Genomic DNA, 17018 nt, shown 5'->3' on the forward strand with positions numbered 1-17018 from the left:
CACGAGATTTTTTACCAACTGTGGCTGCATGGTGTATGTGTGTATGTATGCATCTGTATTGATACTGTACCTATATAAACAGGGTGGTTTGACACATTTTTAGGAGGCGTGTTGTTGGTAGGATCGTTCTTCCGGAAACATAGAACGAAACACAAGGTAACAAACATACTTTTGGAATTATTGGTTATAAAGCGTAATCCAAAGATTTCACAAACACGAGTTTCTAATAGCTCAGAGATTCTTGAACCCTCGGTGGAGATGAAATACTTAAAAGCTCTCTTATGCTTAGGCCGTAGATTTCTATATTCTCGATATTAACAGCTTTGTAGTAATGCCTGCAAGTTAAGGCAGCTCCCGAACGATTCTTTATGGCAGTAAGTCTATGTCGGGTTTATTTTCTTTTCGATTCAATATAATCATTCGTTTACTGCGAGAAAGAAAAGTACACTGTTTAGTTGTAAAAATAAACATGATTTGGACAACCCATTACATTGTTGTACTCATGCATATTTGTTTGTGTGTGTGTGTGCACACGATCGTGCTGAGTCTATACTGCAGACCATGAACTCCCCCAATATTTCTATACACACTGATTATAAGTTTGAATGGAAAATCCATCGAACAGCCACGAGTTGTGCTAGTAATACCGTTGTTCACGTGCGTTAGCACTTAAAATAGAGAGCGATCACAAACCGGTTGGAGAGCAGAAACATCACGTTTTGAGTTTGTTTCAAAAATAGCTGGAGAGTGTCAATTCACAAGCGGTTTTTTTATTGTTTTGTTAGTTTGTGAATCATAATCGCAGCTGAAAGTCGCGAAAATGAATTTGCGTAAAAATTAAAAATACAAAATTATGAAAAAATAAGTAAAAGGAGGGAGAATGATAACAGCAACGCTCGCGAAATTCATAAGACACAGCGAATGTGTCGGTAGTCGTAGTATTTGAGTGTGCATGTTTGTGGTATGTGTCTAGAGGTGTCTAGTGGTTAGTGACGTGTTGGTGAAGCGCTGTGAGCTTACTTATATTTTTAGAAGGTATAAAATGAGTTCTCGTAGGCGCTAGTGTGCTATTTCGCTACTGAAACTGAAACGACGTGCCTTTTTGTCGTTCGACGCCGTAATAAATGTAAACACGCACATGCCAAGTAGTCGCGTTGCGTGCTAGTAAATAGCGTACCTACACATATGTACATATAGTAGTTATGAAGTGAAACAGTTTGAAATTTCATTTACACCTGTGCGAGCAGCTGAAGTGAACGCGTGTGTTTTACGCAAAAATTACATATAAACATATATACAAATGCATATAATATCTGAAACTATTTTTAAAATAAAACTACAAGATTTACAATAATCAATGCATGCTGCTGGGAGAGAATACGAGTATTTGCTAAAAATGCAGACGAAGCAACACGATTCACAAAAAAATAAATCAAGTTAACACATACAAGTGACACGGCATACATTTGTACTTCATATGTACACTCTTATGCATAAGATATTTCAGCAGTTGTTTGCCGATTTCGGTGCATATTTTGTTAGTGTGCTCGCATAATCTGTGCTTCAACGACCAGCTGTTTCATAGCTGCACTGCCTGCCCAGATCTGCTATTGCTTTTGTTACAGTAGAATACCTGCGCTCGTGTGTTGTGCGGCTGACTTTTCACCCGGCAAAGTTCGTTGGTGGCTATAAATACGTAGTCTGTTTTTGGCTTACGTACGTACTTATGGGCAAAAAAAAAAAACATAATAATACATTTCTACAATTGTTTTTACACAACTGTTGTACGTTTGTGAATGTCATGGAATTTCTTAATAAAACTTAATCAAAAGTAATCAAAAAGTATTGACGTGTGTGACTGAAACATTTCTTCGTACGTTACTAGAAAGCGAAAACAAATACATATATACATACGTAAGTTGCAGCGCGACAAATCGCTTGGGAAGCGGAAAGGGGAAACATACATAACAGCAATTTCTTTTAAAAAACAAAACAAAGGCCAAATTACAAAATAGACGTACAAAAATTTATATAACCATACTACGTACTCATAAACAATTGGCATAATTTTCGCAAATGTTAATCATGAATAGAATTTACCAGTTCTTTCGTCACAATCACGTCCTGGCCATATGCGAGGATGCCATTGACAACAAATCGTTTACGTTGAATTTGTCACGTTTCGAGATGCCTGATGTGCCTGATTTGGTGGCAAAGTGTCCAATACTGCTGAAACTCTTCCTCAATAATAATTATTTGACCAAGGTGCGTATGCTTAGTATGCTAATAATATTAAACATTATTGTATGCAAATATTTATATATATACATATATAACAGTGCTTAATTAACATACGCGTGGAAAAAGTAGACATTTTGATTTGTCTGACAGCATAATAACATTATGCGTAATGTTGATTTGTTTACGTGATGAATGGTGAATATAACAGCACACCTGTGTAAAGGTCTGTTGGTGTTTATAAAATTGTGTAAATTTAATTTAGTGTGAATTTTTGTAAAAGTTATTTAAGAACATTTCCGTGTGCTTTAATATAATAAAATATTTACTAGAAGTTTTAAAAAATCCGCCATTATAATTCGTAATATGAAAACTGAAAAGTTACGTGCATTTCAAATGCAATTTCTATGTGTCTTACGTTGTTATATGTAATGGCTACATATGTAGTTCTTCATGCGCGATAGATAACAAACGCTATTACATTTAGTGGCTTCAAAACCTTTAGTGCAGTTCAAATCTTCTTAAGAGGGTGAGTTCTATTTCAATTATCTTTTTGTTGAGAAGGTCACGGTCACGGCTTATAGAATGGATTGGAAACGAAACGGAAAGTAAACAAAGATGTGAAACTTAGTTTATCTAACGTAGTAAAAATTGAATAATACGCTGGACCAAAATACAAAGCTAACTCGGGGGTTTATAGTTTGGTTACCTAAAATTGAATAATAAAATGGTGTACTATATGAAATGCAAATATTGAAAAAATATGTGAAATTTATAAAACATAAATAAAATATACATACCTTATTTTTTATTTATTTATTTTTTTTTTGCATATGCTTATACGTTAAAATTTTAAAATCATCTGCTAATTAAATGCAGCATATTTAATCTGAAGCCAGAGTTCAAATTATTATTATACCGATAGTACAGCTTATATAGCTTGTAACATTTATTTCTGTCTATTTTCGTATATATGCATTAACATTTATGAATTTATTTATTTAAAATTTTTACGCTATCAGCGATAAGAAATTTATTAATTTGATTAACTCTCTAATACAATGTAAACTCTCTCTGATTACAGTTGCCTCCCATTATTGCCAATTTGTCACGGCTGCAGGTGCTAACATTGGACTACAATCGTTTGGATAGCTTCCCCGTGGTAATCTGTCAACTGACAAACCTGCATAGTTTAAATCTTAGTTGTAATGAAATAGACAAACTGCCACCAGAAATCGGACATCTAACACAGCTGCAAGTATTTTGGTGCAATAATACGGGTCTTTTAGAAATTCCCGAGGAAATCGGCAATTGCCATCGCCTAGAGACGTTCGGGGCACGTGGCAATAAGTTAAAGTGTTTACCAAACAGTATGGGTTTGCTAACGAATTTGCGTTGGTTGACTTTCGAATCCAATGAACTGACTGATGTACCCGCCACATTGGGTGCACTCTCCAAGCTGGTGCATCTGAATTTCAAGAATAACTTGCTCACCACCGTGCCCGCTTGCCTGTCACATATGCATAAATTGCAATATGTTTTTCTCAATAAAAATCGCATAGAGACAATGCCCGCTGAGGAAGATCTGTTTAGCACACGTTTTGTGCGTATGCTGAATCTTAGTGAAAATCCAATATGCAACTCAGCGGAAGCACGCCAACAGCTTAGGGTAAGTTTGCAATTGTAGAAAGTTTGGAAAATGTTTTTACTTTATATATATATACCATTTCTTATAGGAGCATATGCATGTGCATTGTGAAGAGTATTTAGATGTAGGCGAGCAACAGCGTCTGGCAACGCGTGAGCAAAGTGAAGATGACGACGAGGATGATGGTGATATGAACTCCGATTGGGAGAATAGTATAGCAACTAGTGATTTGGATACAACAGATGAGAGTGGTCCCGAAAATGACTTTGAGGTATGTAAATATGCTGGTAAATTTATATAATATGTTATAACTGAAAACGTCTTCATTATTTGCAGGATATTTCCATGCTAATACCTGAACTTTCACGGTACATAACAAATTTCACATGAATCGTGTATATCTTAAAGGACTTAAGCGTACTTTTGTTAGACGCGCTGTACTCACAAACGTACATATATACATACATATCTAAAAAATATATTCATATGACTCAATGTTGGTATTGAAATTATGTGATAACTTCTACAATTTTAAAACTATACAAACAAAAAAAAAACATTTTAACTTTATTTTAAAAAACAAAATGTTTTTTTATTGAACTATAAGAAGAGTAGGATGCGTACTCATATGAAATGCAATCACATTTACATTTACATTTACATTCACATATTGTTATTTTTGCACAGCAAAACTTTGCAATGATGCTCTGTCAAAAGTTGCACCATCGACAGTCATACTGAGGAAAACGTCAACAAAAGGAAGTTGGAAACAGCGTACTGCTGGCGCTTAATGCCAGCAAACTTAAAACTACTTCAGTAAAAATTATTGGTTTGTTTGTTTTTAAATTGGTTTTGCGGCCTGAGTTGTTGTTGGCTTTTTTTTGTGAAGCTTAGCCAGACATCTTTTTCATTAGCTCCTCATCTTGTATAGACATAGCGGTTAGCTTTTTGCCAATTTTTTCATGTATATCCAAGTACTTGGCCACACAGCGATCAATACAGACCATCTCACCTTTACCTGTGAGAAAATGTTATTATTAATAAGGCTTTATTATTACTTATCTAAAGTAAAATATTTGGGTACTTTTATTTTCTCGCAGTAATATAGAAATATTTACTATAAACAAGGAGTGAATCACGTTAATTTTGATTTTCTTTTATTACAAGGCTTATTTCGAAACCATTATCACTAATCTGAAGCCATAACAGGACATGAGTTTACTACTATCCTGATAGTGCATTTTTTAACTCATACTTGCGCCTAAATCCATGATTTAGAAATCCGTGAGTTATACTAAATCGTTAGAGAGATCACACTACTGAATCTTTAGAAGAATAAGATATGAATCTATCTTTTATCACTACCATATCGTTTTGTTATTCAGTACAATTTATGCCGAATTACAAATACAATTCTCATTAACTTTTATTGTACTCGCTTCTTTCAAATAGTTGTCCATTTAGCAATTTTTCACTATCACTTACCTAATTCAGCTTCACCATAACGTGGTGGTATACATTTCTTGTGGCAGGCATTTGTCATACGATTATATAAGTCAGACATCATTTCAATTTCCATTTCTTGCATTAGCTGCAATTTAGCCTGGTCGGCTTGGCTGATCTGTGGCATGGCCATTATGCGGAACTTGTTTATATTAGGGAGAGTTTGTTGTTAATTACACACTATACGTGCTAGTTTCAAGGAGCTGGTAGTTGCCGGGCAACAAAGTTGTATTGCAAATGGTTGGCTATTTAACTTAACCAGTGAAGCTTCTATCACCGACTTTTTCGTATTCACCAGTATTCGATTTTCGCATGCGTTCACGTATTTGCATGTCCTGATAACGGCGCTTATCTACAGAATTCTTCGACAAAATAAATCCAGACACACCAACAAATGTAATGACACCCCTTTGATTTTTGAATAAAAAAACAAAACAAAATTATATTATTATTATTGTATTTTAATAGCATAACTATTCCATATTTTACTTACCAACAAATTGCAATTTTTCCAAATGAACCCAAAGACATGACCCTCATGAAATTTCTATGAAGCAACGATGTAATCTCAGCTGGTTTTGACATAACCTCAATATTTTTGTCGCTGACAGCTGCTAAGCCGAAAATACGTTGCCACACTTATTGCAAAGCAGAAAATAATATATTCTGGCGAGATTATTAAACAATGCTTATACCCCTCACGTGTATAATATAAAAAATATATGTAATTAATTATATACCGTTAACATTTTTTATGAAAATTCTCAAAACTTACATTACTTATGTTCAAATCCATAGAAAGACAAACGCGTTTAATGCTTTTTGTGTTTAACTTCTTTTAATATATAAAATTTTACAACAAAATAAATTAACAAATTTTACAAAATATATACATATATATAAATAAATATGTATCAAAATGCTTATACATACAAAATGGAATGATAAGCTAACAGGAAAAAAAACATTTCACGTTAAATAAATCAACATTAAAACCTACTAAGGATTTTCACTTAAACATAAATAACCGAAAATTACATAGTCTTTTAATAAAAATAATACAATTTGGATTTTGTTAATGGACAACATGCGTAACTCATTAAACTTCTTCCGCGTACTTTTAAATAAACAAATGTAAATAGAGAGTTATTTGGCGAATTTCAACTAATATTAGCATATAATTAAATTTTTATAAATTCCTTTCGTTTTCTAGGTAAGATAGGGTGCTGGTAGTGTTGAATCGAATTCCAATTTGTGGCCTATAAAATAATTGAAGTCAATAGGTTACCTATATTATACGCTGCATATGAGCAATAACGCGTTCGTGGCTGCAGAAGTTTCAAAAGTCTATTTGTCGTTTGGCTAGTTTCCTCTAACCAGCAACAATTGGATTTTAAATTATACTAGTATATGTAAGTACAATAGTATAGCATATGAAGTGTGTAGGCGGTTTTTTAGTATTAACTCGGTGGTATAGAGAAGGAATGTTGACCCCTACCATGATTTGGTTTCGAGCCGAACCAACTCATTTTCCAATTCAGCGTGTCCTGCAGCAGTTTCTCCTCATCTTTGGTAAGCTTCAGTAAAGTTGCAACGGCACGTATCAAGTGACGCGCTTCCACCTGTGTATAAAACAATTTCATTTTAAGTCCATTAAATACGTATTACTTATGCTGTTGCACTGACCTCACGACTGGTTAGAAATTTCACAATGACGTGCTTTAAATACTTAAAATTCACTTCGTCCATAACTATACTACTGCTTGAGGCGGCACTCATGCCACAGTGGTCACAGGCCAACGTATCAGTCGCAACCGTTACACTGGCGGCAACCATTTGTGTCGTAGTTGGCGGTTTCACAGCAATACAGTTACCGTTGCGCTCTTTCTCAGCTTCAAATGATTTGGCGCACTGAAACTCTTTCTGCAGTGTCTTCTTGAGATCAGCCAAACGTTGATTTAAGATTTTTATTGTCTAAGGTGTGTGTGAGTAAAAATTAAAAAAAAAGTATAACAAAAGTACAAATATTAACACATTTCGCCAATAACTACCTTATTTTTCTCGCTGATTTCGCGTTGCATTTCATCGATCTCCTTCAGCTTCTCATCATTCTTAAACATCACAGTCTTTAGTTCCTCCATTTCGATTTTACATTGTTTAATTTCTTGCGTTTTGGTCGCCATTTCACTTGTCAGTTGCTCGTTCTTTTCGTGCAGCTCGTTGGCTTCAACTCGTTCCATGCGCAACTCTTTACGCAGTATCTCCTCGCTCTGAGATATTTCCGCATTACGCAGCAATGCAGTGAGTTTTTCCTCCTTTTCGGTTTCAAGTAGGTTCTGCGCTTCGTTTAGCTGTTCTTGCAATTGGGAATTTTGCTGCCGGAGCGTTAGCGCCACATGTTCCGCATTGGTGGCATATTCACTAAAACGTTCGTCGGCCGTGCTAATGCGCAACTTCAGATCTTTCGTTTCATTTTCTAATGTCTCCTAAATGGTTAATAGACAATGATTTTAGTGTGAAATATTTTGAGAAAAAAATAAATAAATAAATTATTTTAATAAAACAAAAAAAAATATTTTGAGAAAAAAAAATAAATTATTTTAATAAAACAAAAAAAAAAAAATATCTTAATAAAAAAAATAAATTATTTTAATAAAAAAAAAATATTTGAATAAAGAAAAAAAAAAACAAAGAGTTAATAATGTGTGAATATAAATTTGAAAAATAATATAAACTGATAATAATATTATAATACGAAATATAATACTTGTATTGCAATTAAAATCACAATTTTTGTCAAAAAATAAATCTTTATTCAAAATTAATAATGTTACAATTTTTAACAAATACGTATATAACATATATTAAACTTAACAAAAATATAAAATTAATAATAAAAACAATATGCGTTAGTTGGCCTTTTTAATTAATTTAAATGTATATGGCGCCAAAATAAAAAATACATTTGGTTTAGTGAGGCGTGCTTGGGTTAATTTAAGCGTTTCAATTGTGTTTGATTGTATTAAACAATTTTTAAAACATTTTTGCTTGGTTAGTTACATGCTATCCCATTGTAAATCATCAACATCGGCGGTTATACTCACAGCCTTATTGCGTTCGTAAATAATTTGTTGCTCATTCTCCTCACGACACTCTTTTAGCGCCATGTTCAATTCGTCTATCTCCTCCTCGAGCAGTTTTATCTGCAAATATAATTGTTATAAACACCAATATAAAAGCATAAATAACTTGATATTACGTTTTTTTAATGCGTCCTTCCTTTCTGTCATTTTATTAAAAATATCTATGTAAACAAACACACACGCACACATGTTTATCTAAATTAAATTCGCATTCGCAGCATTTTTAAACACAACCCAGTTAAAGTGCACGGTCTTATAAAGCGGCGAGCAAATGCTGCATACTGTAACTTACCTTATCTTCGCGCTGTTTCATATCGTCCTTTAGTTTCAACATTTCGAATTCTAATTGTTTGACTTTTTCATTTAAATCGTCGCGTGCCTTCAGCGCCTTGCGTTTTTCAGTGGTCTCCTCGGCAACTTGCTTTGACAGACGACTGACTTGCGTCTCCAGCGACAAATTCTGGCCACTCCATGTACTCTTTATATCTGACAGCTGTAGATGTGCCTCTTCTAAATGCTGCTCGAGCATTTTACGTTCCTGCACAAGCGCTTGCATTTTCTCGTCGGTACTAAATGTATTGATCGCATCCAAACGTGCCTTTTCCATGATTTGCAGACGCATCTTTAAATGCCGGTTGTCTTCCTCCATAGCAGCCAATGTAGTTGTTAAGTTGTTTTTTCCCAGTTGGGAAGAATGCCGCAGACGTTCCAGTTCATCCTGTAAGAGAAAAAATAATTATTTTCAAACGCTTGTATTTGCTTTGTAATAGCTTAAGGTGTAGTTGTGCTAACGTAGTTATACACATACCCACGCACCGACTTAACAATTATATACGTACCTAGCATGAGTCAGCGTCACTTCTAACTGTACACCGAAATGTATATAGCACAGTGAGTTTTCTTTTAATTTGACGAAATAACATAAATGGAAAAAAGTAGATAACGGTGTTGCAAACTAAAATTATGTGATTATTTTTTAATGTGAAAAAGTTTTTTTTTAAATAATACAGAACGTAACTAACACGTAACTACGTAACTAAAAATAAAAAATGTATGTACAGCTTATAATTAGAAATATGAAGCAAATAATTTACTATTTAAGTCAATGTGTATTACCTAAATAAACAATGAACAAAATATTGAAGCGATAGATAAGCACAGTGGTATTAAAAAAATGAAATGTGTGCGTGTTGATACACATGTTTATAAGCATATATCTAAAAGCACAAGTACGCAGCTGAAACATACATACGATTTGCTTGCAAACAATCACAATCACAATCACACTTATTCACCTGTAAATCCTCGACCATGGGCTCATATTGCTTCAGTCGTTCAAGTTCTGTGGTTAAGTTCTCAATTTGCTGTTGATTTTGTCGCATAGCTGCCAGCCGATCAACTGCTTCTTGTTCACGGAATGATAATAAATTTTTCAATTTTTCGATTTCACTTTGTTGTAGATTTTGTATCTTCTCCTGTTCTTCACAGTAGATATCCTTTTGCGTTTGCGCGACTTTCACTGTCTCTAGCAGGATTTCGTTTGTTTTTTCAATGCGCGTCTTCTCCTCTTGCATTGTTTGCAAACGTGTAGTTAGATCTGTCATTTTGGTGGTCAGCTCATTACATTGACTACGTAATGTGGAGAGCTGTTCCGCCTACAAAAAATTTAAAAATTACAATTGTATTTTTTATTATTGATCTTGTTTTATACGCTTACCCCATAACTCTGGGAGTCCACACTGCCGCCGCCACCGCCGGTGTCTTCATTAGTGGAATTTACACTTAATGTTGATGAGAAACGGCTACGTATTCGATTGTTGTTATGGTTGATGTGCCTTGTATTTGTGGCTGTCGTGGCCACGTCTGAACCTGTCTCTTCTTTGATTTTATTTTTTAAAGAAGCAAACATTTTTCAATGCTGCCGTTTCTAGACTTTTATACGTAATTGAGTGCAGTAATAATGTTGTGTAAATCAATTGCCACATCCGTCAGTTACATTTCACAAACCAGGCACAGGTGAGTGTTACCAGTTACTGCAACTCCCTGTCATCGGCTTCTGCCCCACCACCACTTTGTGTATTGGTATTTTTTGCTAATGTACACTGAATTCTTCGACTGTTATCAGTCACTAGTTAAACCAGACTGTTATACTTTCCGGTTTTCGTTATCGTAAATGCAAATTTTTAGCGTTTGAAGTTATGCTAATTAAGCTTAGCATGGAATAATCAGAAAACAACACGTATTTTTATGTTTTCCACAATCGAAAAATGTAATCCCCACGACCGTCCAAAAACTGATTGAAGTTTAGTTACGTTGTTGGCAAATAATTTGACGCAATCACGTAAGCATGCGTTAAATATAGGGTGACACAGAGAATTAAATAATTATAACTTAAGGAATTCAAAATGGTATTTTCAAATAATTATTATTTTTAAATTATTCAAATTTTTTATTTAATTTTTTTCATAGTTAAGCTTTAATATTGGTTTATTCTTACTAGAATTCTTACTAGAGTACGTAGTTTTCGTGCCCTATTACTATCAATGTGATTGTTCGAAAATATTACAGTTAAGAATCAAAATTAAAGAATATGTATATCCAAATATATCCAAAGATTCTGCTTTAAGATAAGCGTGGATTTAGAGGACCAACAAAGAAATAGAACGATCCAGACAGGTCTGGGTCGCCGAAATAAAAGCGTTTGGTCGGATCCGAAAATCCGAGTCAATCCCGGTGTGACGTAGAACCGGCTGTTGTGGGGTCGCCTGGATGCAGTAGGACGCAGATGGGGAAGCTTCAGATTTGTCAAAATACCGCCCTCCGAACAGCAACAAGTTGCTTCCTGATGTCTATGGTCGCGCACCTTCACAATAAGGCCCACATGCTACCTGTTAAGGAACATAGCATAATGCTTACCAAGCGAGCCGACTCCCAGAGCCATCAAGAGTACCTTTCTGAAATATGTCGACGACTGAAAAGACTCTACCGACAGGACTTCGGACGCGACTAACTATAGACAAGCACTGAACGCCATTCACAGAGGAGCTATTAACACCTTCATAGACTCCCTACCCGTGAATGGCGTACTTGGAGTAAAAACACCCACCGTTGCCGACACAGAGCTCGAGTTGCCTCGCGAAACTAGAGACCCTCGCGCAACTTCGTTCTGGATATTGTAGCAGACTAAACTCCTACCTATCCAGACTAGATCCTGACATACTCAACATATGTCCTGCATGCAAAGAGTCCCCGCATAACACTAACTATCTCTTTGTATGCTCAACAAACCCAACTCATCTAACACCCATTTCCCTTTGCTCCGATCCTATCGAAACAGCTCGTTTCCTGGGCCTCCCGTTAGATAAATTCGATGACAATTAGGCTAGGCTTGACGTTTCAGGCAGGCCTGGGTAACCGCTACAACAACAACCAACAAAGAAATGATTTCCAAAGTGTCGTCGGCTCATGTATCCTACGTCACTGTTGACAGTCATAACTTTGAAGTTCTAAATAATTTCTTCTAACTTAGAATCAGCATCAACAAGACCAACAATGTTAGCCTTGAAATTAAACCGAGAACCATTTTTGCCATTAGGTGCTACTTTGCACTGAGTAGGCAATTGAATAGTAAAGTCCTTCTCCTGACGAATCAAAACCAAACTCTTGAAGTCGCTCATTATCTCTATTCTTATTTATGGCGTATGTATAAGCGTTGACGATGTCGACGATGTTTTTGAGAGAAGAGTTTCGCGGAAGATTTATGGTCTTTTGAGCATTGGCAACGGCGAATACCACAGACGTTGGAACGATAAGCTGTTTGAGTTATACGACGAGATTGACATAGTTCAGCGAAAAAAAGACAGCAGCTACGCTGATTAGGTCAAGTCCAAGGTCGAATGGACGAAAGCGCTCCAGCCGGTAATGTGTTCTATGCAGTATCCGCCGGGGGAAGTAGAGGAAACGGAAGACCTCCACTGCATTGGAATGATCAGGTTTCGCTTTTTATTACCAATTGGCGCCAAATTCAGAATAACATCTCGTTTTTGGGCTGCCTACGATACTTGACTAAACCATAAAGAAAGAGTTTTGTTAACCCCACCCTTTTTCGGGACGAGCAATATTAGAATCAATCGCATTCCGAATTGTAGATGTATTATACTAAGCAACTCTCGCAATAATGGCAAATACAATTCTGAATTATTTCACTTCTATATACAATTTGACCGCAAATATTTGCAAACAATTTATTATCAAAGTCTTCCAGTGAAATAGGTAATTGATAGTTTAAATGGTCATGTTAATATACAAATAAATATATTCAATATCCCAATATACCAGCGCTCCACAAACCTCGTCAATCGATAAGTCTAATATTTCAGCCAAGTCTCTCTTCTACGCCATTTTTTATTGTATTTTGTGCTTATTATTATTATTATTTACAACGGTGAATGGAAGCATCAGCCTATAACGGCACAAGACTGCCTACTTCCGTGTGTCGGTGGATAATCGCTCGCTCTAGCGTTGAGCTGTGATAAGCGGTCTGCGTACAAAACTTCAGCCTACGGTAGTGTTCTTCTGCATGCTTCTTCTTCTTCGTCATGCACAGCAGAGCATCTTCATTTCCAAAGGCAGAAGTTAAGTTATGCTCTGTGTCGTTTTATGTATTTGTTTAGTTTGTTGTTTGATTTTCTACCGGCTTCCGGTGTTTTCTACTACATCACATTAAAGTTGTAGTTGTAGTGGCGCTTAGAGCTTACTAGTGCTATAGTAGTAACTATAAGCATGTATGTGTGTGCGTAGAATGGCAACTACAGCCTATAAATTGAATGCTTATATTTCAAGTGATATTTTGGTGTGTGTGTGTGTGAGTGGGAGTCACTTCCTTCCATTTTTATACCCTGAACAGGCTATATTAAGAAGGAAGCGTCGGAGTACATATATAAATGATCAGTATGTTGAGCTGAGTCGATTTAGCCATGTCTGTCCGTCCGTCTGTCTGTCTGTATATATACGAACTAGTCCTTCAGTTTGTAAGATATCGTTTTGAAATTTTGCAAATGTTATTTTCTTTTCAAGAATCTGCTCATTTGTCGGAACTGCCGATATCGGACCACTATATCATATAGCTGTCATACAAACTGAACGATCGGAATTAAGGCTTGTATGGAAAACTTTCGCATTTTACTACATATCTTCACGAAATTTGGTGTGAGTTATTGTTCATAGAAATAATTTAATCTCCGAAAAAAATTGTTCAGATCGGTTCACTATATCATTTAGCTGCCATACAAACTGAACGATCGGAATCAAGGGCTTGTATGGAAAAATTTCGTATTTTACAACATATCTTCACGAAATTTGGTGTGAGTTATTGCCCATAGAAATAATTTAATCTCCGAAAAAAATTGCTCAGATCGGTTCACTATATCATATAGCTGCCATACAAACTGAACGATCGGAATCAAGGGCTTGTATGGAAAAATTTCGTATTTTACTACATATCTTCACGAAATTTGGTGTGAGTTATTGTTCATAGAAATAATTTAATCTCCGAAAAAAATTGTTCAGATCGGTTCACTATATCATTTAGCTGCCATACAAACTGAACGATCGGAATCAAGGGCTTGTATGGAAAAATTTCGTATTTTACAACATATCTTCACGAAATTTGGTGTGAGTTATTGTTCATAGAAATTATTTAATCTCCGAAAAAATTGTTCAGATCTGTTCATTATAGCTTATAGCTGCCATACAAACTGAACGATCGGAATCAAGGGCTTGTATGGAAAACTTCCGCATTTTACTACATATCTTCACGAAATTTGGTGTCAGTTATTTTTCATAGAAATAATTTAATCTCCGAAAAAAATTGTTCAGATCGGTTCACTATAGCATATAGCTGCCATACAAACTGAACGATCGGAATCAAGGGCTTGTATGGAAAAATTTCGTATTTTACAACATATCTTCACGAAATTTGGTGTGAGTTATTGCCCATAGAAATAATTTAATCTCCGAAAAAAATTGCTCAGATCGGTTCACTATATCATATAGCTGTCATACAAACTGAACGATCGGAATCAAGGGCTTGTATGGAAAACTTTCGCATTTTACTACATATCTTCACGAAATTTGGTGTGAGTTATTGTTCATAGAAATAATTTAATCTCCGAAAAAAATTGTTCAGATCGGTTCACTATATCATTTAGCTGCCATACAAACTGAACGATCGGAATCAAGGGCTTGTATGGAAAAATTTCGTATTTTACTACATATCTTCACGAAATTTGGTGTGAGTTATTGTTCATAGAAATAATTTAATCTCCGAAAAAAATTGTTCAGATCGGTTCACTATATCATTTAGCTGCCATACAAGCTGAACGATCGGAATCAAGGGCTTGTATGGAAAAATTTCGTATTTTACAACATATCTTCACGAAATTTGGTGTGAGTTATTGTTCATAGAAATTATTTAATCTCCGAAAAAATTGTTCAGATCTGTTCATTATAGCTTATAGCTGCCATACAAACTGAACGATCGGAATCAAGGGCTTGTATGGAAAACTTCCGCATTTTACTACATATCTTCACGAAATTTGGTGTCAGTTATTTTTCATAGAAATAATTTAATCTCCGAAAAAAATTGTTCAGATCGGTTCACTATAGCATATAGCTGCCATACAAACTGAACGATCGGAATCAAGGGCTTGTATGGAAAAATTTCGTATTTTACAACATATCTTCACGAAATTTGGTGTGAGTTATTGCCCATAGAAATAATTTAATCTCCGAAAAAAATTGCTCAGATCGGTTCACTATATCATATAGCTGTCATACAAACTGAACGATCGGAATCAAGAAATTTGGTGTGAGTTATTGTTCATAGAAATAATTTAATCTCCGAAAAAAATTGTTCAGATCGGTTCACTATATCATTTAGCTGCCATACAAACTGAACGATCGGAATCAAGGGCTTGTATGGAAAAATTTCGTATTTTACAACATATCTTCACGAAATTTGGTGTGAGTTATTGCCCATAGAAGTAATTTAATCTCTGAAAAAATTGTTCAGATCGGTTCACTATAGCATATAGCTGCCATACAAACTGAACGATCGGAATCAAGGGCTTGTATGGAAAACTTCCGCATTTTACTACATATCTTCACGAAATTTGGTGTGAGTTATTGTTCATAGAAATAATTTAATCTCCAAAAAAATTGTTCAGATCGGTTCACTATAGCATATAGCTGCCATACAAACTGAACGATCGGAATCAAGGGCTTGTATGGAAAATTTTCGCATTTGACGTGGTATCTTCACGAAATTTGACATGGATTACTGCTTAAGATAATAATATAATCTCCGAAGAAATTGTTCAGATCGGTTAACTATATAACCTTAATGTTTCTAGCAAACGACCCGGCTAAAAAGAATTAGTAAAATGTTTTATTTTTTTTTTACTTACTTTTTCATACGTCTTTAGATTTGCTTAAACACATAGTTACTAAAAGAAATGCACCTGTGAAGGGTATATTAGCTTCGGTACAGCCGAAGTTAACGTTTTTTCTTGTTTGTAATCATTTATGTGCATGTCCTTTGTTAAGGGCGTTAGAGATTTCTATTGTTAGTTAGTTGTTGTTATTGTTATGAATTTTCAACGTTCAATTCGATTTCTCGCATTTTCCTGCTTATTAGACTACATTTACTTCAGATATACATATCTACTTGTATATACATATATATATACGCTAGTGGTAGTATCAGTTTCTTTCTTGGACATATATACGTATGTATGTATATATGTATGTATGAGCACTCACATATATGCCTGATAGACGCACTCGTATGTATAATAGAAAAATAATAAAAATTCCTCAGAATTTTGTTGTCTGCCAATTTTCTTGCCTTTTGGGCGCAAACGAATTTTTATTGAGTACACTCCGTTATCATATTGCATGTACAGTTATATGTAGTTATGCCTTTTTTGCTTCCTTATAAGCTTATAAATAGATAGAAGCCTATACACGAAATTCACCTTCGTTCAGCCACTTGCTTGGATTTTCGAAACTTTTCAGAGCTCCCATTGAGACACACTTACATGTGGCTACAGGGTGGCTCGTAATAATAATCATATAAAAAAAATAGTAACATGAGGAGTTTTTTTTTTTTTTTTAAAATATGTAAAGCGAGAGTTTCAAGTGTACACCACATGCTGAAAACCAAAACTATGAAAAATATTTTCACTACTTGATAAAAAAAATATTTCAGACTCTTATAGCACCTGTTTCCAACTGGGCACTCATTCATGCTTTGCTTGGCTTTTCAAGTTGTAGTGGGTAGTGCTTTTTGGTCCATCGACTTTATTACTATTGCTATTACCCTCATTAAAGTTGATGATGTTGCTGTGCCGGCCACTGTGGCGTATGAGTAATTTCTTCCTTAGAACTACATATGTATGTAAGACAACTTACATTAAGGTGTGCCT

General features: G+C 35.0%; 4 protein-coding genes across 5 annotated transcripts; 1 reads left to right on the forward strand and 3 right to left on the reverse strand.

The window, feature by feature from the left end:
- Window positions 1-963: 963 nt before the first annotated feature.
- Scrib_0 (leucine-rich repeat and death domain-containing protein 1) lies at window positions 964-4794 on the forward strand. Its single transcript, XM_011182157.3, has 4 exons — window positions 964-2265; window positions 3323-3907; window positions 3975-4157; window positions 4223-4794. The coding sequence occupies exons 1-4, from the start codon at window positions 2077-2079 to the stop codon at window positions 4274-4276; spliced, it is 1011 nt and encodes a 336-aa protein (XP_011180459.1). The 5' UTR covers window positions 964-2076; the 3' UTR covers window positions 4277-4794.
- LOC105210942 (mitochondrial import inner membrane translocase subunit Tim10) lies at window positions 4453-5592 on the reverse strand. Its single transcript, XM_011182155.3, has 2 exons — window positions 5372-5592; window positions 4453-4904 (listed from the first exon to the last, which is right to left on the reverse strand). Exons 1-2 carry the CDS (start codon window positions 5520-5522, stop codon window positions 4777-4779), a joined length of 279 nt encoding a protein of 92 aa, XP_011180457.1. The 5' UTR covers window positions 5523-5592; the 3' UTR covers window positions 4453-4776.
- On the reverse strand, window positions 5542-6012 carry LOC105210943 (uncharacterized). Its single transcript, XM_011182156.3, has 2 exons — window positions 5883-6012; window positions 5542-5797 (listed from the first exon to the last, which is right to left on the reverse strand). Exons 1-2 carry the CDS (start codon window positions 5972-5974, stop codon window positions 5644-5646), a joined length of 246 nt encoding a protein of 81 aa, XP_011180458.1. The 5' UTR covers window positions 5975-6012; the 3' UTR covers window positions 5542-5643.
- Window positions 6013-6254: 242 nt separating this feature from the next.
- Window positions 6255-10850, reverse strand: LOC105210941 (golgin subfamily A member 1). Of its 2 annotated transcripts, XM_011182152.3 has the most exons (7): window positions 10250-10850; window positions 9828-10187; window positions 8825-9250; window positions 8494-8592; window positions 7441-7875; window positions 7076-7363; window positions 6259-7011 (listed from the first exon to the last, which is right to left on the reverse strand). In XM_011182152.3, exons 1-7 carry the CDS (start codon window positions 10439-10441, stop codon window positions 6850-6852), a joined length of 1962 nt encoding a protein of 653 aa, XP_011180454.1. In that variant the 5' UTR covers window positions 10442-10850; the 3' UTR covers window positions 6259-6849. The 2 variants fall into 2 exon arrangements, with proteins under 2 accessions (XP_011180456.1, XP_011180454.1); XM_011182154.3 differs by lacking the exon at window positions 8494-8592 and having other exon boundaries at window positions 6255-7011.
- Between the last annotated feature and the right edge of the window lie 6168 nt (window positions 10851-17018).

This window comes from Zeugodacus cucurbitae, chromosome 6, assembly GCF_028554725.1.
Source record: "Zeugodacus cucurbitae isolate PBARC_wt_2022May chromosome 6, idZeuCucr1.2, whole genome shotgun sequence".
Classification (NCBI taxonomy): Eukaryota; Metazoa; Arthropoda; class Insecta; order Diptera; family Tephritidae; genus Zeugodacus; species Zeugodacus cucurbitae.